This window comes from Phyllobates terribilis, unplaced genomic scaffold (assembly GCF_046119375.1).
Source record: "Phyllobates terribilis strain yellow unplaced genomic scaffold, ASM4611937v1 Scaffold_3__8_contigs__length_932513732, whole genome shotgun sequence".
Lineage (NCBI taxonomy): Eukaryota > Metazoa > Chordata > Amphibia > Anura > Dendrobatidae > Phyllobates > Phyllobates terribilis.
Window position 1 is genome coordinate 533235159 of NW_027362763.1, and position 27388 is coordinate 533262546.

At 45.9% G+C, this 27388-nt stretch overlaps 1 protein-coding gene across 2 annotated transcripts in view; it reads right to left on the minus strand.

Annotated features, from left to right (window-relative positions):
- Positions 1–27388, minus strand: part of MAP3K5 (mitogen-activated protein kinase kinase kinase 5) — a 269310-nt gene that overhangs the window by 166352 nt on the left and 75570 nt on the right. For both annotated transcript variants that reach the window (XM_073671312.1, XM_073671313.1), the window contains exons 2-4: positions 16787–16926; positions 15895–15918; positions 3939–4132 (exon numbers count right to left, since the gene is read on the minus strand). In XM_073671312.1, the coding sequence (XP_073527413.1) occupies positions 3939–4132; positions 15895–15918; positions 16787–16926 (358 nt within the window). The remainder of the gene's footprint in view (positions 1–3938; positions 4133–15894; positions 15919–16786; positions 16927–27388) is intronic.

The window sequence follows — 27388 nt, forward strand, 5'->3', positions numbered from 1 at the left end:
ATTTCTGTTCAAATTTCATTATAAGTCAGTGGCTTTTTTAGAATACAGCCGCCAGGTCTTAAGTGGAATGAAGTCTGGACTCTGACTTAACCACTTCATTAGTTTTAAAGGTGTTTCTAGTTTCCAAGAAGTCTGTCATCTGTTAACGGAAATATAGGGGGCTTCCACGTTACTAGTGGCACAAAGGCTCTGGAAAAGCGAAAGGGCCCTTGCCCCCCAAAAGAAGTTCAGCAAATTCTGTGCTCTTAAATACAAATGCCCACCTCCCTTTTGAGCCCCACAGTATACCTAAACCGCAGTTCGCGTCCACATGTTTGGCATTTCTGTAGCGATGAGAGCCCACCTAATTTACAGGTGCATGTCTCCAGAAGCACGAGTTGGGCACAGCGTACTGGTCACTACAACGTACTGTCACTACAACGTACTGGTCACTACAATGGCTGTTTTCCAGAAACAAGCAGCAGCGGATGTTGCCGAGTGAAAATTGCAAAGACCCATGGAGTCAAAATCGTCACAACACCTGTAGATAAATTCCCAAAGGGGTATAATTTCCAAAACGGGGTCATTTGAGGGGGGATTCTGCTATTCTAGCACTTAGGGGCTCTGTATATGGAGTCTCCGTACTATTCTAGAAAAATCTGTACTCCAGGAGGCAAAAAGCGCTCTGTCGCTCCAGAGTCTCGACGTATGGCTAAGCAGTACTGTACAGCCACATATTTGGTATTTCTAGATTCAGCAGAAATTGTGGGACACGTTTTGGTGCGATTTTTACCCATTTCCCAGTGTGAAAATGTAAAATCTGGGGCTAAAACAAAATTTTGGTGGTAAAAATGTAATTATTTTTTTCTTCACTGCCCAATGGTATAAAATTCTGATCCACCTGTGGTGTCAATATGCTCACTCACCCCTAGATTAATTCATTGAGAGGTGTAGTTTGTAAAATGGGGTCTCTTATGGGGGGTGGGGGGGGGGGGTCTGCTGATCTGGCACCTCAGGATCTCTGCCAATGTGACATGGCACCCTCAAACCAGTACAGCAAAATCTGAGCTCCAATATGGTGCTTCTTCCTTTTGAGCTTTGCAATGTGCATTAAAAGTAGTTTTCGACCACATATGGGGTATCGACATACATAGGAAAAATTGCACAACAAATTTTGGGGTCCATTTTCTCCGGCTATAATGAAAAAAATTGGGGCTAAGAGAACATTTTTTGTGGGAAAAATATATGTTTTTCATTTTCATTTCATTTACAGATCCACGTTGTAAAATTCTGTTAAGCACCTGGGGGTTCAAGGTGCTCACCACACATCTAAATAAATTCCTTGAGGGGTCTAGTTAATAAAATGGGGTCACTTGTGGAGGGTTTCCACTGTTTAGGCAAATCAGGGGCTCTCCAAATGCGATATGACACCTGCAGACCATTCCATCAAAGCCTGCGTTCCAAAATGTCACTCCTTCCGTTCTGAGCCCTGCCGTGCACCCAAACAATAGTTCTCCCCCACATATGGGGTATCTGCATGCTCAGGAGAAATTGAACAACAAATTTTGGGGACCATTTTCTCCTGTTACCCATTTTGAAAATAAAATATTTTGGGCCAAAAAACATTTTTTTGTGGGAAAAATTAGATTTTTTTATTTCTACAGCTCCAAATTATAAACTTCTGTGAAACACTTGGGGGTTCAAGGTGCTCACCACACATCTAGATAAGTTCCCTGAGGGACCTAGTTTTTAAAATGGTGTCACTTGTGGGGGGGGGTTTCCACTGTTAAGGCACATCAGGGGCTCTCCAAATGCAACATGGCATCGGCTAATTATTTAACCAAATTTTACATTCAATAAGTCAAATGGCGCTCCTCCCCTTCCGAACCATGCCATGCGCCCAAACAGTGGTTTGCCCCCACATATGGGGTATCTGCTTAGTCAGGAGAAATTGTAAAAAAAAATTTCCTGTTACCCCTGCAAAAATAAAAACATGGGTCTAAAGTAAATTTTTTGTGAAAAAAGTTAAATGTTCATTGATTTCTTCCACATTACAAAAATTCCTGTGAAGCACCAGAAGGGTTAATAAACTTCTTGAATGTGGTTTTGAGCACCTTGATGGGTGCATTTTTTAGAATGGTGTCACTTTTGGTATTTTCTGTCATAAAGGCCCCTCAAAGTCACTTCAAATGTGATGTGGTCCCTAAAAAAAAAATGGTTCTGTACATTTTTTGGGGAAAATTAGAAATCGCTGGTCAAATTTTAACCCTTATAACTTTCTAACAAAAAAAAAAAATTGGTTCTAAAATTGTGCTCTTGTAAAGTAGACATGTGGGAAATGTTATGTATTAATTATTTTATGTGACATATCTCGCTGACTTAAGGGCATGAAAATTCAAAGTTTGAAAATTGCGAAATTTCCGTTTTTTTTTTTTCCAGAAATAAATGCCAGCCATATAAAATAAATTTTACCACTATCATGAAGTACAATATGTCACGAAAAATCAGTGGGATTCGTTGAAGCGTTCTAGAGTTATTACCTCAAAGTGATACTGGTCTGAATTGTAAAAATTGGCATAATCATTAATGTACAAACACCCTTCGGGGGTAAAGGTGTTAATATTATTATTACTGTAGCACTAAATGAAATAAAAGTCAGTAACAAATATTACCTTTGTAAATTTTTCAATAGGGTAGCAAAGATTACCAAATCTCAACTCTAGCTGGACTAATTCATTTTAATATCTGGATCATACAGCTCATTCTGACATGGATTAACTAATACATCAGCATCATCAGGTCTAAAAAAAATAATTTAATAATGTATGCAGTTTATAATGCAAAATCTGGTGACAAAAGTCACTTAAATAGTGCATTATAGACTATGAAAAAGATCCAACACAAAACTGAGGAGCTAGATTCTTGTAGTATTTTGAAATATCATAAATAATTTTCTAAGAAATATAAGTTTATGGAACTTCCTAATATTTTGTGAAAATTATGTCCAAACTGAGGCGCTTCCATTTGAGCTAAATTTTCTTTTCAAAAAAGTTATCATTGTTTTATTTATTTTTTTCTTTCATGAAATAAATAGTACACATGAAAATAAGAAACTTTGTAAAATAACTTATCAGATAAATCTGCTTCTTTCTCCTCCTGGACTTATCATTCATTCTCAAAATTTTCAATTCACAGGTAAAATGAGTCTTCAGTGAATACAGATTTTTCCTATTTCTGAGATAAAACTTTATGAGCACCAACTGTCACCTCCTATGAGGAACTGTAACTTAAGGGGAATTCCCATCTCCAAGATCCGATCCCAATATGTAGTAGGTGTAATAATAATATTAGCAAATACCACCAATTAGAAATGTAGTATAGTATTTTTGATTCACTATCTTTCTTTCCTCATATGCAGGCATCGCAGGATCTTAGGTATCCATGGTTACGACCACTAGGAACTAGCTAACTAACTGACTTTATCAGTGGTCGTAACCATGGATACCGAAGGTCCTGCAATGCCTGTACATGAGGAAAGACATAGCGAATCAAAAATACTATACTACATTTCTAATTGGTGGTATTTGCTAATATTACTATTATTACACCTACTACATATTGGGATCGGATCTTGGAGATGGGAATACCCCTTTAACAGCTTCAGGAAAACTTGCAGCAGTCTGTGTTTTCTAGATTCTCTGTCTTCCTCCAATTCCACCAACTGTCACTTATCTCAGTGATGAAAAATCTGTCTTCACTGAATACAGCTTTTACACACGAATTGAAAGTGATGTGTCAGTCCAAGAGGTGAACGGAGCAGATTTCTCTGATCAGATATATTACAAAGTTGATTATTTTCATATTTATTATTAGCATGTATAATAAAAATCAAAACAACGTTTACTCTTTAAACTCAGTTTGATTGACATTATTCTGCCATCATGGTGGAATGGCCTTACCATGAGCTGGCTTGTGCCATCTTCAAGACCTGAATGAAGCGATCCACTAAGGGCAAACAAATAGGTCCAAGAAGCAATTCGAAGTTAGGCTGCATTAATTCCGTGAGTCCTTTCATGACGCTACTTTCACAGCAGAACACTTTATTATGGGGTGTGATCATGTAAGGAACAAATGTGTAGCTAGCTGTGCACATCTGAAAGAAAACAGAAATGTATAAGTAAGATGTTAGAAATATTTCTAAATTTAATTGAATGTTAATCTTTAGATAACATGACTACACTCTTTACCCTTAAAATTGCAACACCAAGAAGGAAAAATAGTGGAATTATGGAAAGCACAAAATGGATAAACATATTAATGATATGTAAATGGTGAAAAAATGGAAACAGAATTTTCAAAACATCTGTTTATTCAGTACAGAATAGGAGTGCCATGCATAGAAATGCAATGGCTGATATCAATGAGGTTATTAACGGTTGTATGGGGAATGTTCTGTCGTGCTGAATGCACTTGGGCGTGGAAATCATTAAGATCTGCTGCTGGCAGCTCCATATGCAATTGTCGACCAATGATGTCCCAGATATGCTCGATGGAAGACAAGTCCAGAGATGCTGTTGAGTTCAGTAGAATGTTTAGGCCACGCAGGGTGCTCACAGTAGCATGAGCAACATGCCGTCTTGCATTGTTGCGTTGGACACTTTGGATAAATGACCGTACTAATGGTTCAATTACCAAATCAATGAAACACTGAGTTGATCGTGTACCCAAAACGAAGAATAATGGGATTCTGCTACTGTACATTATGCTACCCCACACCATAATTCCGGAAATAGGACCGATATGATGTCCCCTCATGAAGACCTCTTCAAGGCAGCTGATTCCTTCTGTGAGGTAAAACTTGTTTTTAAACAGGCAGGGAAATGTTTTACCTCACAGAAAGCAGCATCTGCGATCCCCTGCTGTAATGTCTGTATTCTCTTTCTCCCCTGCCCAGGAGCTGTGGTATGATCAGACCATGTTCCTGTACGGTCAGACACAGCCATTACACAGCACACAGCAGGGGCACATTTATAAGATTATCTCAACACAAGAACATTATGTTTTCACATCCAACTGTGCAACTTATTTTTATTACAAGATCTATTGATTAAAATGTACTTTGTTCGTAGACAATCCCTTTAATGTTTCCCTAAACCCAACATATCTGTAGCGCCGGCGTCCCTGCCCTCTGCTAGGCAGGGACGCTGTTCCCCTCACCTCCCTGCTCCGTGCCCGGCGTCCTCCTCCCGCTCTGCTGGCAGCGCGCGCTCCTTCCCGGCCACTGTGCTTAGGGCGCGCGCGCTCTCCCTCCCTCTTAAAAGGGGCCGCGCGCGCCGTCCTAAGGAGTCCCCGGCCAATGGCCGGAGGACTTCACCATATATAAGGCACCTCCTCCAAAATGGAGGTGCCCGAGCAATGTTGTTGCACTGTTCACTACTCTGCTTCAGCCCTCAGGTCCCGTTGCCAGCTACCTGCCAGATACCTGCCAGATTCCTGCCAGCTTGCTGTCTTATTCCTGCCTGATATTCCGCTACCTGCCTGCTAGCCTGAGGTCCGACGGTCTGCCTTACAACTCCTGTCAGTCTGTCTAAGGACCAGCTTGCCCGCTCACCTGGGAGCGCACTTCAGCTACCTGCCTGCTTGCCTGAGGTCCGACGGTCTGCCTTCCAACTCCTGTCAGTCTGTCTATGGACCAGCTTGCCCGCTCACCTGGGAGCGCACATCTGCTACCTGTCTGCTAGCCTACCTGGAGGCTCCGCCGTCACGTGTTGTGACCACCTGCCTGTCCAGTGACTCCTGTCCGCTCACCTGGGAGCGCTCATCTGCTGCCTGTCCGTTAGCCTACCTGGAGGCTCTGCTGTCACGTGCTGTGACCACCCGCTTATCCAGAGACTCTCGCCCGCTCATCTGGGAGCGCTCTTCTGCCGCCTGTCTGTTGGTCTTCCTGGAGGCTCCGCCGTCACTTGCCGTGACCATCTGCCCGTTCTTCCAGAGACTGTCCCGGTCACTTGCCGTGACCATCTGCCCGTTCACCCAGAGACTGCCCCGGTCACTTGCCGTGACCATCTGCCCGTTCACCCAGAGACTGCCCCGGTCACTTGCCGTGACCATCTGCCCGTTCACCCAGAGACTGCCCCAGTCACTTGCCGTGATCTCCTGCCCGTTCTTCCAGAGACTGTCCCGGTCACTTGCCGTGACCATCTGCCCGTTCACCCAGAGACTGCCCCAGTCACTTGTCGTGATCTCCTGCCCGTTCTTCCAGAGACTGTCCCGGTCACCTGCTGTGACTGCCTGCCTGGTCGCCACCCGCTCCCTTACAAGGACCGCCCCCTTGTATAGTAGCTCAGAGGTTCCGCCTCCCAGACCCGTTACAGTTTGCTCGGGCCATGGAACCCGGTGGCACCCAAGCTCCCTCGCTCTCGGACCTCTGTCATGAACTGTCCCGTCAGAGGTCCCAACAGGAGTCCATCCTGGGTCACCTGCGGAATGTCAATTCTCGCCTGGACACTCTGACTGCTCCACCAGCAACCACCGCCAATGCCATGACTCGCAACCCGGCAGCTCCGCTGCCCACCAATACCATGATATCTTACCCCGGACCCCGGCTTTCTGCACCTCCTCGCTTCGGAGGCGACTCCGCCCAGGCTCGGGGCTTCATTAATCAGTGCACCCTGCACTTTGAACTATTGTCCCACCAGTTTAACTCCGACCGGGCCAAAATTGCCTTCATCATGTCCCATCTCACCGGGGAGGCCCTGGCCTGGCTAAATCCTCTATGGGAGAGAGGAGACCCCCTGGTGTCCGACTTGCCTGCCTTCCTCACGGCTTTCTGGAAAGTCTTCGACGAACCCGGACGGAAGACCTCATCCGCATCATCTCTGCTACGCCTCCGTCAGGGAAGTCTCACCGTGGGCCAATATGCCATACGGTTCCGTACCCTTGCCTCGGAGCTGGCCTGGGATAACGACGCTCTGGTATCAGTCTTCTGGGAGGGTCTGTCCGGCCGTATTAAAGATGAACTTGCCGGTCGGGACATTCCTACCACTCTCGATGACCTAATATCTCTTGCCACCCGGATTGACCTACGGTTCCAGGAGCGTGCCAAAGAGGTCACCCGTGAGAGGAGGTTTCCACGTCTAGCTCCTACTTTTCAGAAACCCGTCTCTCCCTCCGTCTCTCCCCAGGTACACTCTCCTGAGCCTATGCAGGTCGACCAGACCAAGATGGTCAAAACCCGTCAGGACTTACGCCGTGCCGAGGGGAGCTGCTTCTACTGTGGCAGTAAGGAGCACCGGATCCGTGCCTGCCCAGAGAGGTCGGGAAACGCCTGTGTCTAGGTTCGCTCAGAGAGGTCGACCTAGACAAGAATAAATCCTCTCCATCTCTGCTGCTGTCAGTTTCAATCGTCTGCGGGGAGAACCGTTATTTCGAACTAGCCCAACTGGACTCTGGAGCAGCCGGGAATCTTATTTCACAGTCCCTGGTAGAGAAATACCGCATCCCCACCAAACCTCTGGCTGTACCCTTGTTTGTTGCTGCCGTGGATGGGGGCCTCTTACCACGCCCCATCCAACTCATCACCGAATCCATTACTCTGCAGGTGGGAATGCTGCATTCTGAGAGTATCTCCTTTCATGTTCTGCCTGGACTCTCTCATGCCCTCTTGCTAGGCCTACCTTGGCTCCAGAGACATGCACCCGTGCTTGACTGGCAGACCGGAGAAGTCCTTCGCTGGGGACAGGACTGCCATAAGACCTGTCTGGTTCCCGTCCATCCCGTCCGTCCTTCTCCTACCCCAGCTAATCTACCTGGACTTCCGATTCCTTATTGGTCTTATGCTGATGTCTTTAATAAAAAGGAAGCAGAGACACTACCCCCTCATAGACCATACGACTGCCCTATCGACTTGTTACCCGGTACTACTCCTCCCCGTGGGCGTATTTATCCATTATCCGCTGCGGAGACCCGGTCGATGTCCGAATATATTGAGGAGAATCTGGCCAGGGGATTCATCCGGAAATCTACCTCCCCGGCGGGAGCAGGCTTCTTCTTCGTAAAAAAGAAGGACGGCTCTCTCCGTCCCTGTATAGACTATAGAGGCCTTAACCAGATCACGGTGAAGAATAAATACCCCCTTCCGCTCATTCCGGAGTTATTTGATCGTCTGAGAGGGGCTAGAATCTTCACCAAACTGGACCTCCGTGGGGCGTACAACCTGGTTCGTATCCGTCAGGGGGATGAATGGAAGACGGCATTCAACACCCGGGACGGCCACTATGAATATCTGGTAATGCCCTTTGGTCTCTGTAACGCTCCTGCCGTCTTTCAAGAGTTGGTCAATGACATCTTCCGGGACCTTCTCTACTCCTGCGTAGTGGTGTACCTGGACGACATCTTGGTCTTCTCTCCGGATCTCCAGACTCACCGGAGCGACGTTCGTCAGGTCCTGCTCAGGCAGAATCACCTCTTCGCTAAATACGAGAAGTGCCTCTTTGAGCAGACCTCGCTTCCGTTTTTGGGCTACATTATTTCTCAGACCGGCCTACGAATGGATCCAGAGAAACTGTCTGCCATCGAGAAATGGCCTCGACCGGAGGGGTTGAAGGCCATTCAGCGGTTCCTGGGCTTCGCCAACTACTACCGCCTCTTCATACCACACTTCTCTTCCCGGACTGCCCCAATTTCCGCGCTCACCCGTAAAGGTACTAATCCCAAAGAGTGGCCGCCCGAAGCAGAGGAGGCCTTTCTTTCCTTAAAACAGGCCTTCTCTTCCGCCCCGGTGCTGCATCGCCCGGACGGCAACAAGCAGTTCTTCCTGGAAGTTGACGCCTCCTCCTCTGGAGCCGGAGCGGTACTTATTCAAAAATCATCTTCCGGGAGAATGGTAACTTGCGGCTTCTTCTCTAAACTCTTCTCCTCCTCAGAGCGCAATTATTCCATAGGAGACCGAGAGTTATTGGCCATCAAACTGGCATTGGAGGAGTGGCGTTACCTGCTCGAGGGGGCTCTTCACCCGGTAATAATTTACACTGACCACAAGAGCTTGGCTTACCTCCAGCATGCCCAGAGACTTAACCCGCGCCAAGCCCGGTGGTCCTTGTTTTTTGCTCGCTTTGATTTTGTTCTTCATTTTCGCCCGGCTGACAAAAACGTCAAGGCGGACGCCCTGTCTCGATCCTTTCTGGTGTCTGATCTCGAGGAAGATCCGAAACACATCATCGATCCCGCCAGAGTAATGCAGGTGGCTCCCGTGAGTCTAAATAGTCTCCCTCCCGGAAAGACGTTCGTATCAGTACCTGATCGGGAGAAGATCCTTCACTGGGGTCACTCGTCTAAACTGGCTGGCCATGCCGGTCAGAAAAAGACCCTCCAGCTTATTACCCGGCACTACTGGTGGCCTACCCTGCACAAGGACGTAATAGACTTTGTTTCTGCCTGTGTGTCCTGCGCCCGCAACAAGGTTCCGAGACATCTGCCAGCCGGTCGCCTCCTTCCGCTCCCAGTACCTGCTGCCCCCTGGCAGCATATAGCAATGGACTTTATAACTGACCTCCCAGTCTCTGCCGGTTGTACGGTCATTTGGGTGGTCGCTGACCGCTTCTCCAAGATGGCTCATTTCGTTCCCCTGCCAGGCCTCCCGTCTGCACCCGAGCTAGCTAAAGACTTTATTCATCACATCTTTCGTCTTCATGGCCTGCCCCTCCACATCGTGTCGGATCGTGGGGTACAGTTCACCTCACGCTTCTGGAGAGCCACTTGTAAACTGCTAGATGTCACCCTGGACTTCTCTTCCGCTTACCACCCACAGTCCAATGGTCAAGTGGAGCGGATCAATCAGAACCTGACCAGTTACCTCCGGCACTTCGTTAATGCCCATCATTCAGACTGGGTGGATCTCCTACCATGGGCCGAGTTCTCTTATAACAATCACGAGAGCGAATCCTCCTCTAAATCCCCGTTTTTTGTAGTCTTCGGTCAGCATCCTCGGATTCCTTTTCCTGTCTCCACCTCTGTGGACAACCCGGCTGCGGAATCTCTCGTTAGCAAATTTTCCTCCATTTGGGAGAGTACCCGATCCGCACTCCTTCAGTCGTCCGAACGGATGAAAAGACACGCTGACAAAAAACGCCTGGATCCTCCACAATTTCGTCCCGGAGATAAAGTCTGGCTCTCATCTAAATATGTCCGACTCAAGATACCTTCTTACAAGTTAGGGCCTCGGTTCATCGGCCCCCTGGAGGTCATTGTAGCGCTGGCGTCCCTGCCCTCTGCTAGGCAGGGACGCTGCTCCCCTCACCGCTCTGCTGGCAGCGCGCGCTCCGTCCCGGCGTCCTCCTCCTGCTCTGCTCCGTGCCCGGCGTCCTCTCCCCGCTCTGCTGTCAGCGCGCGCTCCTTCCCGGCGTCCTCCTCCAGCTCTGCTCTCAGCGCGCGCTCCTTCCCGGCCCCTGTGCTTAGGGCGTGCACGCGCGCGCTCCCCTCCTCTTAAAGGGGCCGCGCGCGCCGTCCTAAGGAGTCCCCGGCCAATGGCCGGAGGACTTCATCATATATAAGGCACCTCCTCCAAAATGGAGGTGCCCGAGCAATGTTGTTTGCACCTGTGTCTCACCTGTGCTTCAGCCCTCAGGTCCCGTTGCCAGTTACCTGCTAGTTACCTGCCTGATTCCTGCCTGAATACTTGTTACCTGTCTGCCAGTCTGAGGTCCGACGGTCTGCCTTACTACTCCTGTCAGTCTGTCTAAAGGACCAGCCTGCCCGCTCACCTGGGAGCGCATATCAGCTACCTGCCTGCTTGCCTGAGGTCCGACGGTCTGCCTTACTACTCCGGTCAGTCTGTCTATGGACCAGCTTGCCCGCTCACCTGGGAGCGCTTCTCCGTTATCTGCCTGCTTGCCAGCCCGGAGGCTCCGTTGTCACGTGCTGTGACCACCAGCTATCTCAGAGACTCTTGCCCGCTCACCTGGGAGCGCATCTCCGTTACCTGCCTACTTGCCAGCCCGGAGGTCCCGTTGTCACGTGCGGTGACCACCAGCTATTCCAGAGACTCTTGCCCGCTCACCCGGGAGCGCTTCTCCGTTACCTACCTGCCTGCCAGCCCGGAGGTTCCGCCGTCACGTGCCGTGACCACCTGCTATTCCAGAGACTCTCGCTTGCTCACCTGGGAGCACACATCTACCATCTGCCTGCTAGCCTACCCGGAGGCTCTGCCATCACAGGTCGTACCTACCCCTTACCCAGAGACTGCCCTGATCACTTGCCGTAACTCCCTGTCCGTTCACCCAGAGACTGCCACCCGCTCCCTTACAAGGGCCGCCCCCTTGTATAATAGCTCAGAGGTTCCGCCTCCCGGACCCGTTACAGTCATCAGTCAGATCAACCCGGTGGCCTATAAATTGAAACTCCCGGCCAACTTATGGATCCCTAACTCCTTCCATGTGTCTCTCCTCAAACCTGTGGTGCTTAACTCTTTTTCCAAGTCTACAGGTACGCCTCCTGCTCCGGTTTCTGCTGAGGACGAGTTTGAGGTAGAGAACATTCTTGCCACCAAAAGGGTAAGAGGAAAGACCTTTTTTCTAGTAGATTGGAAGGGGTTTGGTCCCGAGGAGAGAACGTGGGAGCCCCAGGAGAACATCCATGCCCCTCTTATCCTTGCTAAATTTCTGTCTGGCCTAAAAAAGGGGGGGCCTAAAGGGGGGGGTACTGTAGCGCCGGCGTCCCTGCCCTCTGCTAGGCAGGGACGCTGTTCCCCTCACCTCCCTGCTCCGTGCCCGGCGTCCTCCTCCCGCTCTGCTGGCAGCGCGCGCTCCTTCCCGGCCACTGTGCTTAGGGCGCGCGCGCGCTATCCCTCCCTCTTAAAGGGGCCGCGCGCGCCGTCCTAAGGAGTCCCCGGCCAATGGCCGGAGGACTTCACCATATATAAGGCACCTCCTCCAAAATGGAGGTGCCCGAGCAATGTTGTTGCACTGTTCACTACTCTGCTTCAGCCCTCAGGTCCCGTTGCCAGTTACCTGCCAGATACCTGCCAGATTCCTGCCAGCTTGCTGTCTTATTCCTGCCTGATATTCCGCTACCTGCCTGCTAGCCTGAGGTCCGACGGTCTGCCTTACAACTCCTGTCAGTCTGTCTAAGGACCAGCTTGCCCGCTTACCTGGGAGCGCACTTCAGCTACCTGCCTGCTTGCCTGAGGTCCGACGGTCTGCCTTCCAACTCCTGTCAGTCTGTCTATGGACCAGCTTGCCCGCTCACCTGGGAGCGCACATCTGCTACCTGTCTGCTAGCCTACCTGGAGGCTCCGCCGTCACGTGTTGTGACCACCTGCCTGTCCAGTGACTCCTGTCCGCTCACCTGGGAGCGCTCATCTGCTGCCTGTCTGTTGGTCTTCCTGGAGGCTCCGCCGTCACTTGCCGTGACCATCTGCCCGTTCTTCCAGAGACTGTCCCGGTCACTTGCCGTGACCATCTGCCCGTTCACCCAGAGACTGCCCCAGTCACTTGTCGTGATCTCCTGCCCGTTCTTCCAGAGACTGTCCCGGTCACCTGCTGTGACTGCCTGCCTGGTCGCCACCCGCTCCCTTACAAGGACCGCCCCCTTGTATAGTAGCTCAGAGGTTCCGCCTCCCAGACCCGTTACAATATCCCAAGCTTGATGTCAAAGAAACATGATAAATAAGATATATGCCTGTTGGATTCCTCAATGGATGTCATTTGATGACCATCAACCATAGACTGCCATATGTAAAAGAAAATTGGATACATTTACTAATAAGTCTTTTTTACTTGATGGCTATGACTGACCTTCAGCCTGCAACCCATCACACATCGGATACTGTATATGTCTTTTTACTAAATGGCAAGAGACTACACTGAATTTGAATCATGACAAATTCTATAATATAATGCAATTAGAGAGAGGTTCAGGGAGGACAAATCTGTACCGTATATTCAGATTTATACAGGCATGTAACTTTGTTGGGGAATGTTAACAGAATATAAAATCAGTACAAAATGTCCTGAGAAAAATCTAATATGATTCTTGTGAAACCACAGCAATTGAAAATAGTGGAAGAAAACAAGCTACTAAGAATACCAAGAAATGTCCAGGCAGATCATGAAGCATAGTTAACGTTTAAAGAGGTAAATGATGGGAATGATCGTAGAATGACATTACATATTTGCACATTAGTTAAAGATTGTGTTTTTTAACTTTTATTCCTCCATGACCTCAAAAACAGAGAAATTAAACTAAGCTTTGATCCAGTGCAGCCTCTCTGCCGCTGCTCCATTTTTTTGATCAGCTGCAGCAGTGATATAATCTCTACAGAAATGCAGCCAATCAGTTGGCTCAGTGGCTCGTGCCATTTGCATCGCTAGAGCCGCTGACTCCAGTGATTTGCAACAGTGGTTACTAGTGCTACCGACGTGAGGTCACAGCTGTAGCTTATCAACAAAGACTGCATCAGTGCTAGACCCAGGTGAGTAACAGCACAGTTTTATATTTTATACATATATATGAGCCTATGGATGAATAATTGGCAAAGAGTAAAACCGCTTTAAGTATGTTTAGACCATTTTTAGTTCTATTTTACACTAAGGACTCATGAAATCTTGTCACTTGATTCATTATTGCGCCTACTTTTTGTCAAGTTTTTCCTGTTCTAATGCGTTTCAATGCTTAATGTTTTGCAAGTATTTTGAAGCTTATTTTCAATTTTTTATGTTCAATTTTTAACCCTCACCCCCCTCCCCCTGCAAATGATGGCAAGGGCCCTAAAAGGAACAACTTAAAAAGGGAACCTGTTATATCCTAAAAAGCTAATGCTATAACCTGCAGATATGAGGTTCAAAAGCAGGTTGGTTGCATTATAATGTTGTTCAGCCGCCTTACTGAAAGCGAAGCCATTATGTGAAAATGAACTGTATTGCTCCTGGCAGCATCCGCCTAACAGTCATAGGAGCATACCGGAGCGGCTGTAAGAGCACCCCGACACTTTGATTGACATCATGCTTGGCACAGATGAGTTGCACCATGAGCATTTCCTCATGGGGGCTGACTTTCAGTGCAGCGGCCAGACAGCATTAGAACGCTATTAACTTACATTTTAACCCTATATCTGCAAGTAATAGCATTTGGGGACCAGACAGGTTCCCTTTAATAAAAGAGTTAAAGAGCTGCCAGTTTAGTTCCAGGGCAGCCGCAATACTTTGGGATGATTTCTTAGCCAATCATAGCATCGAATATTGAAAAAGCTTCTAATATCATGAGAATTTTGCTGGAGCTTGGGTTGTGGTCAGGATGTGCTAGATTTAATTCACAACGTCTTTGTTTATTTTAGTAGGGTGTCCTTCTTATCTTATGCCAAAGTGGCTCACTAGCTAAGCTAAATTAGTTAAAACAAATATTTCAAGAAATCTTGTTTCATCTGAAATGCATTTCAACTGGCATAATTAAAGGGGTTTTCTAGTCTATGTAGATTATCATTTAACTCATTGGTGTGGGTTCCAAAGATGGGCCAGAATGGAGAACTGAATGGAGCAACTTGGTGCCCATGTTCCCTGCACACTATTCTAAGTCTATGGCACTGACATAGATATAGCCGAGCACACCAATGCACTTCCTAGCTTCTTACCTTACCGCCATAGATTTAATTTACCTATATGGATGCTGTCATATTCTAATTTTTATTGATGTTGGTCTTAAAACTTCCTCGACTCTGCTTCCCCTTGAATTTTAATATCCTACTATAGATTTGGGGAGTGCTGCAGAGAACGTTCTACATTATACATTTTTACAAGAGTGAGAATAAATTAATTTCTGAGATGGTTAAAATGGGATAACATAGTATCCTGATGCTCAGCTAATTGTAATGAGCTTGTCATTACTTCTGTTTCTGTATCCTTACAGTCTTCTCATTTTTTTTTCGCTATCTGTGTGGCAAAGCATGAATAATTCATCATTTCTCTTTTTTCCTTCTGTTTTTGCTGCCTGAAATCCAATAGAAAATCTACAAAGATGAGGCTCATCATCAACAACTTATATTAAATGATAGTGCAAAAACAACTGCCTATTATTAGGCTCAGACTCAAAGCTTTTACGCCATAATACTGGTGTCAAATGCTCTTAAAAGGCGCAATATGTTGTGCAATGTGGAGTTGCACAAAAATTTTTGCAACTGATGTTTTCACGCCAGTTTCAAGAAGCTCTGCCAAAATAGAAATGCCTTTAATATAATACCTCATTGTACTTTCCTGTGGAGCACAGCCTATTAGTTTTAGGCATTGGTGGAGGTCCCAATAGTTGGCACCCATATATCAGTCATTGAGACCATATCTAGTCTTTATATATTGAATCGCCTCTTTGCATGTTATTTACCATGAATGGATACTCTAGTCCGGGGTCCCCAACCTGTGGCTCGAATGCCTATGATGTATGGCTCGTAGGTCTCTGCCAGCTTGCTGCATTAGCACCAAATCTATCAAAGAGCTATGAAGAGCGGGTCTCCAGATGGTGACTTTTGTACGTAGCCCTCACAGCCTTCAAGCACCTCCTGGATGTGTATATACTGTCCATGGGGGTGGAGAGAAAATTTGAGTATGGTACGCTGGAGACCGGATGATACTATCCTGCCAGAGGAGGTGCTTGAAGCAGAATGCGACAGTGTGTTGGGAGAATACTGGATGGGGGTATTGTGGGAACCTCCGAATCTGGGTATACTGTCATTGTGTGATTTCTGTAGAAAAGCTTTAGTTGTCATTATACCGGTAACGAGGCTCTGGTTGTCACTACAGTGTACAGTGTGGATGTTGGATGTTACTCATGACCATCTCTCAGAGCTGAATGTGGCTCTCAGGGTCGGAAAGGTTGGGGACCACTGATCCAGATTATTACTATACTTCAAAGATAAATTATATCAATACTCACATTATTCTTTTGACAAATAATTTCCTAAACAGAAAAAAAAGAATATGATTAAAATTATATATTAAAATTAATACAGTCACCATTACGTAGGTAAATAAAGATGAAAGTCAGATTATTGCAATAAGAAAAGAACAGAGTCTTTTTAATATGAAAAAACAATGTTATTTTAACTTACAAACTTACAAATCAGACAATACATAGATACGTATAGATTCCTTGGGGGATGGTGTTAATGAGTTGCTATATGATAAGAGGGAGGAAGAACTTAAGCTGCTTAAGCTGAATGGATCGGAATCTGAGCTGAGAAGTGATGATCAGACCCCTTCAATACACTGCATCCAGCATGTGTACCATACAGCAAGCAAACAGGGACTAGTCTGTTGCCATGCTGGGACTGTTTCAGAGTAAGATATACCCTGGGGAGGAGTGCAGGAGAGGTTGATGGGTTGCTATATGATAGGAGTGAGGAGGGAACTAATGATGAATGGACAGGAATCGGAGCTGAGAAGTGGTGATAAGACCCCTCCAATACACTGCATCCAGCATGTGTACCATACAGCAGGCAAACAGGGACTAGTCTGTTGCCATGCTGGGACTGCTTCAGACCAAGATATATCGCAAGCTCCTGGGCTTAATGCAAAAAATATTTTCTTGGAAAACAGAACAGCACAGTGTGTGCCAAAAAGAAAATTATTTTTAAATCCGTTGGGCAATGAATGAAACGCAAGTGTTTTTTGAGTATACAATGTGAAATACTCTTAACGTATGTTGTAGATGCGCTTGAAAAACACTATGTGAACTGAGTCTAAGTAAATAATTTGATTTATGCAAAACAAATGATAATATTTTAGTCCTGTTTTGTCTGAACACATTTAAATTAGCTTTTTCTTACCTTAAGAGACTGCAGAGTTTCAGTGTTTGTATCACAGTATAGGATAATATTATTGGCCATGCTAAAACTTTCTCTAACACCGAGGTGGTAAAACAGTGAAGGCTGACGAAAAGCATCTGTCATTTCTACCACGGCGATATCTGCAATACACAGGAGAATCAACATTAGCACTTTATATACCAAACATCATAGAGCGGTCAGTAATAAAGGGGATGGCCCTTTCTGCTTGTCATTTAAGGAAGCGGTTTGTGAAATAGATTTATGCAAAAATACAAAACCCCCCCAACCCTTCTCATGTAAAAAACAAAAATGAAAGCTTTGTTCTCACTAATGAACACGCACAGCACATTTTACAAGACAGCTATATATTTCATGGTATAATAAAGTGGGGAAAATAAGAAATAAGATTCGGCAGTCAATAGTGGTAGTCTGGGGAGTCTGAGGAATTAAGTCACATGCCTGCATTACCAAGGTAATACAAACACTCCAGAGAGGGTGGACTGCTTCCAAGTCCTGAGGGATCATTTATTTATGGGAATACACGGGACATGTGATTCTGTTCTGCTACAGGGAAAAAATCTCTTATAAAACTTGCAGATCCCAAGAACGAATACAACCCAATGTTAAAGGGGTTGTCTGCGATCGAATCAAATTGGGACAAAGACTGATAATGCTGTGAAGTAAGCATCCCTTACTCCTCTACTCACTGCTGGCCTGTGTGTACAGGGACATGTAAGCCCCATTATAGGACTGCTTGTAAAAATGCCCACTTTCGGCTTGTCTAAGAATTGCCACCTTCTCCTTTGCAGCCTATTTTGTGGATTGTGTAAGCAAAAGGGGACTACTGGGAAGGAAGGATGCTGAACATTAACTGCTTCCCTATTTGTCCAAAGGTTATCACAATTGTCATAGTGATCATATATTTTGTAGCGGCATATGGTATATTGTCTGTGGGTGTGGAAAAAATCTGTTAATCTCATTGCAACTATGATATGTCTATTTACAAACCTCTGCTTACTTTCAGTGAATGGAAATAATCTGCTTTACATGCAGACATAAAACCTCCTTTGTATGATTGCTCCATATCTAGACTGCCAGAAGAAAGTGAGCTACACATAAATGACTTTCCAGATCATACATGTCAAACTCTGGCCCATGGGCAAAATCTGGCCCACAGGGTGCTTTTATTTGGACCACGACACGAGAACCACCACCCCTAAGTGGGGCCCATTATTCAGTAAGGAGGACTATGTGGGGCCCATTATTCAGTATGGAGGACTATGTGGGGCCCATTATTCAGTATGGAGGACTATGTGGGGCCCATTATTCAGTATGGAGGACTATGTGGGGCCCATTATTCAGTATGGAGGACTATGTGGGGCCCATTATTCAGTATGGAGGACTATGGAGGACATAACACCTCAGCAGTGCCACAGGCTGATCGCCTCCATGCCACACCGCGTTGATGCAGTTATTGATGCAAAAAGAGCCCCGACCAAGTACTTGGTGCATTTACTGAAAACACATTTCAGTAGGCTAACATTTCGGATTTTAAAAACATTTTTCAAGCTGTTATAAAGTTTTCTAATTTACTGAGATAATGAGTTTTGTGTTTTCATTGGCTGTAAGCCATAATCATCAACATTATCAGAAATAAACACTTGAAATAGATCACTCTGTTTGTAATGACTCTATATAATATACAAGTTTCACTTTTTGTATTGAAGAACTGAAATAAATTAACTTTTTGATGATATTCTAATTTAGTCAGAAGTACCTGTATGTATCAGAGTCATATAACTCTCTCTTCATTATCGAATGATCTCTCTTTATTCATTTAAACAGGAAAACCTATAAATTAGAAAACCCTGCCATAAACGGTAAAGAATAACCACAGATAGGACAAATAAAAAAAGCTGCTCCTCCTAGCCCTGTGTGTTCTACTAACACTGTTCCTGCACTTCCCATACTAAAGTACGGCTATATTTTAAAATAAAGTGAATAAAATAACTTACGACAAAAATAAACTATTTTTTCAAACAAAAATGCCAGCATAGATTAAATTTACCAAATTTATTTTGCCAAGTCTTGAACAGGGTTCATAAAAACAAAGCTGTATTCAAGAAAAGCTGAACTATGACATTCAGAAAAGTGCAGAAAACCCCATGCTAATCAAAGAGCAGTAAGATTATGAATAAGACTTCCTGCCAAGTCAGAAATGGTACAAGAAAAAAAATGTCTTGTTAGCAAAATGTTACAGCTGGAGGAGGCAGAACAAAACCCTAGTTTAGCTTGCTTTTACTCCATTTTTCTGATTGTGTTAGATTTTAGATGTTCTTTTTAATTATCTCCCTAAACAACAGCAAAAAGCAATATATGGTTGGTCTAGGGAAAAGCACAAAGGAAAAAAAACAGTCTGCCATGTAAAATTGATGCTAAATAGTAGTTGTAGAGAATCTGTCACAAGGTTTATTCTGCCCTATTTAAAAATTGCATAAAAGGGAACCGGTCAGTTCCCGAGTGTCCTCAACTGCTAATTTAACAGTATGCATGGGGATTTCTTTAATCTGACAAGGTGCTTCATAGGGCTTACTAACTTTGCACTGTTTCAAAAATTAAATTTTTAAAACAAAAGGGTTCCATATGCTAATTAAACAAGGGTAGTCCATAAAGGCGTTGATCCCCCCTTAACTAGTCCTGACTTGGATATTCTAATCACGCTCAGGAAGGCTTGTTTAGACCTGATAGAGTCCCTTGAAAGGAACTGTCAGCACTGAATTACTGTTCAACCCAAGTACAGGCACTCAGTGCACCCTTTGCAGGGCCAAACAGCTTAATGCACCTACTTGTTCTCCATCTATCTCCCTCCTCTTCTATTTTGACTGACAGCTCTGGATTTATGAAGCCAAAGAAGGGCGGAGAAAGATGGAAAACAAGTATAGGAGATTGTACACTGAACTGTTTGGCCACACCAAGGGTGATCCATAGTGTCTGTACTTGGTTTGAACAGTCTTTTTGGGCTGACAGATTCCCTTTAAGTATTGACTGATAAGCAGTTTCCTGGGATATGTTATTTATTTTTGTAAATAGAAAACAGTGGCGCTGGGGGGTAGTAGTAGTAGTAGGTAGTAGTAAGTAGTAGGTAGTAAGTAGTAGTAGTAGTAGTAGTACTCTGTAGATCTTCTCGAGGCGGGTCCACTAGGAATTGGCTTCTAGATCAGGATGATTTTCCTGATGGCGAGGAGGAGAAGTGAATCAGAGGTGTCCAAGAAGGTTGTGGCTGACCCAGAGGGATGGTTCACTCTGAAGAGAGGTGTACAAAGTTTAGGAGTTAAAGAGGGAATTGGTGATCGTCGATAAGAATAAGTATTTAAGGTGTACCAGCTAGATTGTCCCAAGATGGGTGGGTAGATGTCTTGGTGGGATAAGGAAGTAGATGTGGTCTTTGCAGAAGAGGTACAGCTGGCTCAGACATATGTTTTGGTTGTTGATTAGTAAGAGGATCAATCTCAGAGAGAGGGACAGAAAAACTAGTTTAAGGAGTACAGTTTATTTTTAAGAATTATAAGGTGGTACAAGGTAAGGTCCCTGGACTTGATATGTACCTGGTGTTATTGATCCTAAGTTTCTCTGTTAGAGGTAGATGTCTACATAAGTTTGGAGCGGTCCAATGAAGACCTAAACGGAATAATCAATACAGAGTAAGTACCGCGGAGGAATCTTAGAGGTGACCAATGTGATTTTATGGCTCAATGGCCTATTTACCTCTTTTGTATAGCTCTATTATATAGGAGGCTAGTAAGAGTCTTTTGGATCACTGCATGTTTTTACAGGAGTATTGGCTGTCTCCTAGAGTGCCTCAGATTGAAAGTTGGTAATTGTGTTGAGAAAAAAATATACTGGTCACCTCACTACGTGAGGTGCTGGAATGCAAAATAGGAAAAATGTGGGTGATAGAGGCAAGGTCCGAGGTCTATACTGTGAGAAGAGAGAGCAGGGATACGCACAAGGATGTTGGGTCAATACAAAGAGTCGGCGTGTAGCAGGTCACAATGATTCCTGCGGTATGCAGCTGATGGCGGAGCGCTGCAGGATTAGCGGTGAAGATGGTGAAAGGATGTCCGCGGCTCTGGTCCCAGAGTGCCGCGTGCCAGGTAGTAGGAAAGTGCCCCACTGTAAGGTCTGTACTTACAGGACCGTGCATGTTTTCAGCGATACCGATTAAGGTGGTTGCAGGGTGCCGTGCTGTGTTTCCAGAGGATGTAGTCCTTAGGCGGGTCGTTGCAGACGCTCAAAGGAGAGCGGTCTGTGTGGAAATAGGGGAGAAAGCGAGAGTGGAGTCCAGGCCGGTGACTCAAAACTCAGGGAGCTTCTCCTGAGCATGTGGCAGAAGCAGGTCAGGAGGACCTGCAGGGAATACTAACACGTGACAGTCACATGGTATAAGCTTGTACGGGTGCCTAGTTGGACCAAAAACCTACGCCTAACCTCCAACCTCTCCAGATTTGTAGATACCCACCTACACGATGTGGTCCCACTCCTCCCGGCCTACCTTAAGGACAATAAACATGTCCTCCAACTACTCAACCACATTACCTGGCAAGATAACTACATCTTAGGGACATTATACATTACCTCGCTATATGCAGTGATTCAACATAAGGGATGCAAGGCTGCCACCTAGTTTCTGAATAAGCATAACGCCATGCCTACTGAACAAATCACCTTAGTCAGAGATTGTATGAGTTTTATTCTAACAGATAATTATTTCAAATACGAGAAGAACTACTACACCCAGCAGTGGGGAACGGCCATGGCGACAAGGTTCGCACCTAGTTATGCTAAATTTATACGTAGGAAGATGGGAAGAATCAAGTATTTATACAGAAGAGGGACTACGCGCGAACTTGGTCCTCTGGCAACGTTTCATTGACGACATACCATACTATATGGTCCGGCGACCAAACCTCACTCAATGAATTCATAATAGATATCAATAAAAATGACTTTCACTTAGAATTCTCCTCAACTACCAGTACCCAACAAGTCAACTTTCTGGATCTTACTATCTATATACAAGATAAAAAAATCTATACACGTTCCTATCACAAACCTACAGACTCTAATAGCTATATAAATGTACAGAGTTGTCATTTACCAAGCTGGCTATTAAACATACCAAGAGGGCAATTTATGAGGGTTCACCGCAACTGCACCAAACTTACTAATTTCGAGTTGGAAGCAGATACCCTTACTAAAAAATTTCTAGCTAAAGGCTATGAAATTGAGATGCTAAAAAATGCTAGAGACAATATAAGAGAACTAGGCAGAGGTCACCTCCTGGAAGACAAACCCCAGCAAATCGCTGCTCATGACCACCTTGACATTCCCATTATAACCCCATACAACTCTAATACTAACATTCTAAGGAAAATAGTTAAAAAACACTGGCACCTCCTGAAGGAGGATAAAATCATAGATGATGAAATCCCACAACATCCTAGATTTACCTTCAAGAAAGCAAACAAACAAACAACAATCTGGGAAACATGATTGCCCCATCTGTAAAAAATCCTGCAACTAAAACCCAGATATCCCTTACTCCTACCGCAGAAGTAGCCATTTTTCTACCTTGCGGCAAATGCTTGGTTTGTATAGTGTTGAGTCACCGGGACTCCACATATAAAAAAAAAAAAAAAAAAAAACTGTTCAAAATGGGAGTGCCAAACATACTATTATGAACTTTATTACTTGCACTACAAGGGGAATTATTTACAGCCTAAGATGCCCATGTAATAAACTATATATAGGCCGCACTATACGTCCCCTGACCATCAGAATATATGAACATCTTCGTAATATCAGAAATACATTTTTAGATCACCCCCTATCAAAACACTTCGCGGATAAACACGGTGGGTCATGCAATGGCATCCAAATAACGGGCATACAGATAGTCCTCAGACACTGGCAACAGGGGAACTATATAAAACAAATGTCCAGGATAGAGAGCAGCGGGATATTCAAATTTGACACTTTGAAACCCAGAGGCAGGGCCGGCTCCAGGTTTTTCTGGGCCCCGGGCGAAAGAGTCTCAGTGGGCCCCTTTAACACATACCATGATTCATGATGCAGAGATACGGCGGAGAAATATATATATATAGTACAATGCAAAGATTTCACTTCTTACATTACATGAGTGATATCTATTGTAAATTCCACAATAGCTCAGAAACCGGTGAATCGCTCCATACAGAATACTGGCCCCCATATAAGGCCCCATACGGAATACTGGCCCCCATACGGAATACTGGCCCCCATACGGAACACTGGCCCCCATACAAGGCTCCATACGGAATACTGGCCCCCATACAAGGCTCCATACGGAATACTGGCCCCCATACAAGGCTCCATACGGAATACTGGCCCCCATACAAGGCTCCATACGGAATACTGGCCCCCATACAAGGCTCCATACGGAATACTGGCCCCCATACAAGGCTCCATACGGAATACTGGCCCCCATACAAGGCTCCATACGGAATACTGGCCCCCATACAAGGCTCCATACGGAATACTGGCCCCCATATAAGGCTCCATACGGAATACTGGCCCCCATACGGAATACTGGCCCCCATACAAGGCTCCATACGGAATACTGGCCCCCATACGGAATACTGGCCCCCATACAAGGCTCCATACGGAATACTGGCCCCCATACAAGGCTCCATACGGAATACTGGCCCCCATACGGAATACTGGCCCCCATACAAGGCTCCATACGGAATACTGGCCCCCATACAAGGCTCCATACGGAATACTGGCCCCCATACAAGGCTCCATACGGAATACTGGCCCCCATACAAGGCTCCATACGGAATACTGGCCCCCATACAAGGCTCCATACGGAATACTGGCCCCCATACAAGGCTCCATACGGAATACTGGCCCCCATACAAGGCTCCATACGGAATACTGGCCCCATATAAGGCTTCATACGGAATACTGGCCCCCATACAAGGCTCCATACGGAATACTGGCCCCCATACAAGGCTCCATACGGAATACTGGCCCCCATACAAGGCTCCATACGGAATACTGGCCCCCATACAAGGCTCCATACGGAATACTGGCCCCCATACAAGGCTCCATACGGAATACTGGCCCCCATATAAGGCTCCATACGGAATACTGGCCCCCATATAAGGCCCCATAAGGAATACTGGCCCCCATATAAGGCCCCATACGGAATACTGGCCCCCATATAAGGCCCCATACGGAATACTGCCCCCCATATAAGGCCCCATACGGAATACTGCCCCCCATATAAGGCTCCATAAGGAATACTGGCCCCCATATAAGGCTCCATACGGAATACTGGCCCCCATATAAGGCTCCATACGGAATACTGGCCTCCATATAAGGCTCCATACGGAATACTGGCCTCCATATAAGGCTCCATACGGAATACTGGCCCCCATATAAGGCTCCATACAGAATACTGGCCCCCATATAACGCTCCATACAGGATACTGGTCCCCTTATAAAGCTCCATACAGGATACTGGCCCCCATATAACGCTCCATACAGGATACTGGTCCCCTTATAAAACTCCATACAGGATACTGGCCCCCATATAACGCTCCATACAGGATACCGGTCCCCTTCTAACGCTCCATACAGGATACCGGTCCCCTTCTAACGCTCCATACAGGATACTGGCCCCCATATAATGCTGCATGCAGGCTGTTACCCCCCACATAATGCTGCATGCAGGCTGTTACCCCCCACATAATGCCCCATACAGGCTGTCCCCCCCCATATAATGCTGCATGCAGGCTGTTACCCCCCACATAATGCCCCATACAGGCTGCCCCCCCCCATATAATGCTCCATGCAGGCTGTTCTCCCCCACATAATGCACTATGCAGGCTGCCCCCCCCCTCTTTATAATGCCCCATGCAGGCTGTTCCCCCACCTTATAATGCCCCATGCAGGATGTCCCCCCCCCCCTCTTTATAATGCCCCATGCAGGATGCCCCCCCCCCTTCTCTTTATACTGCCCCATGCCTCCATACATTAAAAAAAAAAAATCAAATACTCACCTCCCTTCTCTTCACCTGCTACCTGCTGCCTGCTGCTCGGGTCCGAACTCCAGCGTTGTCGGCGTCTTCCCGCTCAGCGCTCCCTGTGAAGGCTCAGGGGAGGGCGCGGTGTAAAGACGTCACCGCGCCCTCTGACCTGAGACGTCACAGGGAGCGCAGAGCAGGAAGACAGCTGATCTGCGGAGGCACGGGGAGAGGTAAGTATCCAGCTGCCGGGGCCCTGAGCAAGCGGGGGAGAAGGGCGGGCGCTGGCACCGCTCTCCTCCGCCCATAGCCCAGCGGGGTGCGCGACCGCCAGTGGGCCCCTCTGCCTGCTCAGGGCCCCGGCATTTGCCCGGGTGCGCCGGGTGCTGACGCCGGCCCTGCCCAGAGGTCTAAACTCTGAAATAGAACTATTTGCTTTCAATGACTAATAATCATCATTCAAGTAATCTCTTTTTCTGGAATGAGTGATAAAGTCATCATGAGATGTATCCACCCACAACCAATCCATCTTATTTCCATAAGACTGTGAACCATCCTCCAATCAACTACCTTTTAATTTTAAATTACAATTGATACACCACTGGACCTATATAAAGAACCCTATGCCTAGTATGGACCTACCCTGATGAAGGAAACCGTCCTCAGTTTCTGAAACGTGTAGCTTTTTGGTCCAACTAGGCACCCGTACAAGCTTGTACCACGTGACTGTCAGTAAGTATTCCCTGCAGGTCCTCCTGACCTGCATCTACCACACGCTCAGGAGAAGCTAACTGAGTGTTGAGTCACCGGCCAGGGCTCCACTCTCACTTCCTCCCCTCTTTCCACACAGACCGCTTCCCTCTGAGCGTCTGCAACGACCCGCCTAAGAACGACATCCTCCGAAAACACAGCACGGCACCCTGCAACCACCTTAACCGGCATCGCTGAAAACATGCCCGGACCTGTAAGTACAGACCTTTAATCGGCGAGACGCACTTTCCTAATACTTGGCACGCGGCACTCTGGGACCAGAGCCGCGAAAATCGTTCCGCCATCTTCACCACTACTCCTGCAGCGCTCTGCCGTCATCTGCATACCGCAGGAATCATAGTGACCCGCTACACACCGACTCGTGACCCGCTACACTGCTCTCTCTCCTCACAGTATAGACCTCGGACCTTGCCTCTATCATCCACATTTTTCCTATTTTGCATTCCAGCACCTCACGTCGTGAGGTGACCAGTTTTAAAGTGACCAGTACATTTTTTCGCAACACAATTACCAACTTTCAATCTGAGGCACTCTAGGAGACAGCCAATACTCCTGTAAAAACATGCAGTGATCCAAAAGACTCTTACTAGCCTCCTATATAATAGAGCTATACAAAAGAGGTAAATAGGCCATTGAGCCATAAAATCACATTGGTCACCTCTAAGATTCCCCCGCGGTACTTACTCTGTATTGATTATTCCATTCAGGTCTTCATTGGACCGCTCCAAACTTATGTAGACATCTACCTCTAACAGAGAGACTTAGGATCAATAACATCAGGTACATATCAAGTCCAGGGACCTTACCTTGTACCACCTTATAATTCTTAAAAATAAACTGTACTCCTTAAACTAGTTTTTCTGTCCCTCTCTCTGAGATTGATCCTCTTACTAATCAACAACCAAAACATATGTCTGAGCCAGCTGTAACTCTTCTGCAAAGACCACATCTACTTCCTTATCCCACCAAGACATCTACCCACCCATCTTGGGACAACCTAGCTGGTACACCTTAAATACTTATTCTTATCGACGATCACCAATTCCCTCTTTAACTCCTAAACTTTGTACACCTCTCTTCAGAGTGAACCATCCCTCTGGGTCAGCCACAACCTTCTTGGACACCTCTGATTCATTTCTCCTCCTCGCCATCAGGAAAATCATCCGGATCTAGAAGCCAATTCCTAGTGGATCCGCCTCGAGAAGATCTACAGTGGACCACCAGCCTTTTACCACTACTACTAAACTATATACCTAACATAAATTACTCCCGTTTTACTTCATTTTTACAGTCTGGTTTTAATCAATTTTATTAATATAGAATTTTATTTTATCCCTTTTACTTAATTTCATATTAATTTCACACCTTGGGTCCAGCGCTAGCTAATTTTAATTTATTTTTTAATTTTTGCCATAATTTTCATAAGGTACCTGCTTATAAACTGAAGTGAGCACAGAGTCCACTTATTTAAGATCGGTGGGCTAGATTGTAAGCTTGCGAGCAGGGCCCTCACTCCTCCTGTAACTGTTGAAATGTGATACATTGTATTGTTTATATAGTCAGTACATGTCCCTACTTAATTGTAAAGTGCTGCGGAATATGTTGGCGCTATAGAAATAAAAAATTATTATTATTATTATATAGATCTTCCTTTCTGCTGCGAATTGACAGTTTTCTCCCTATAATGTCTATAGGGAGAAAGCTGTTTATCATTGATAGGTGACTAGCGGAGCAGCAGCTCATGAATATTGAGGACTCTACT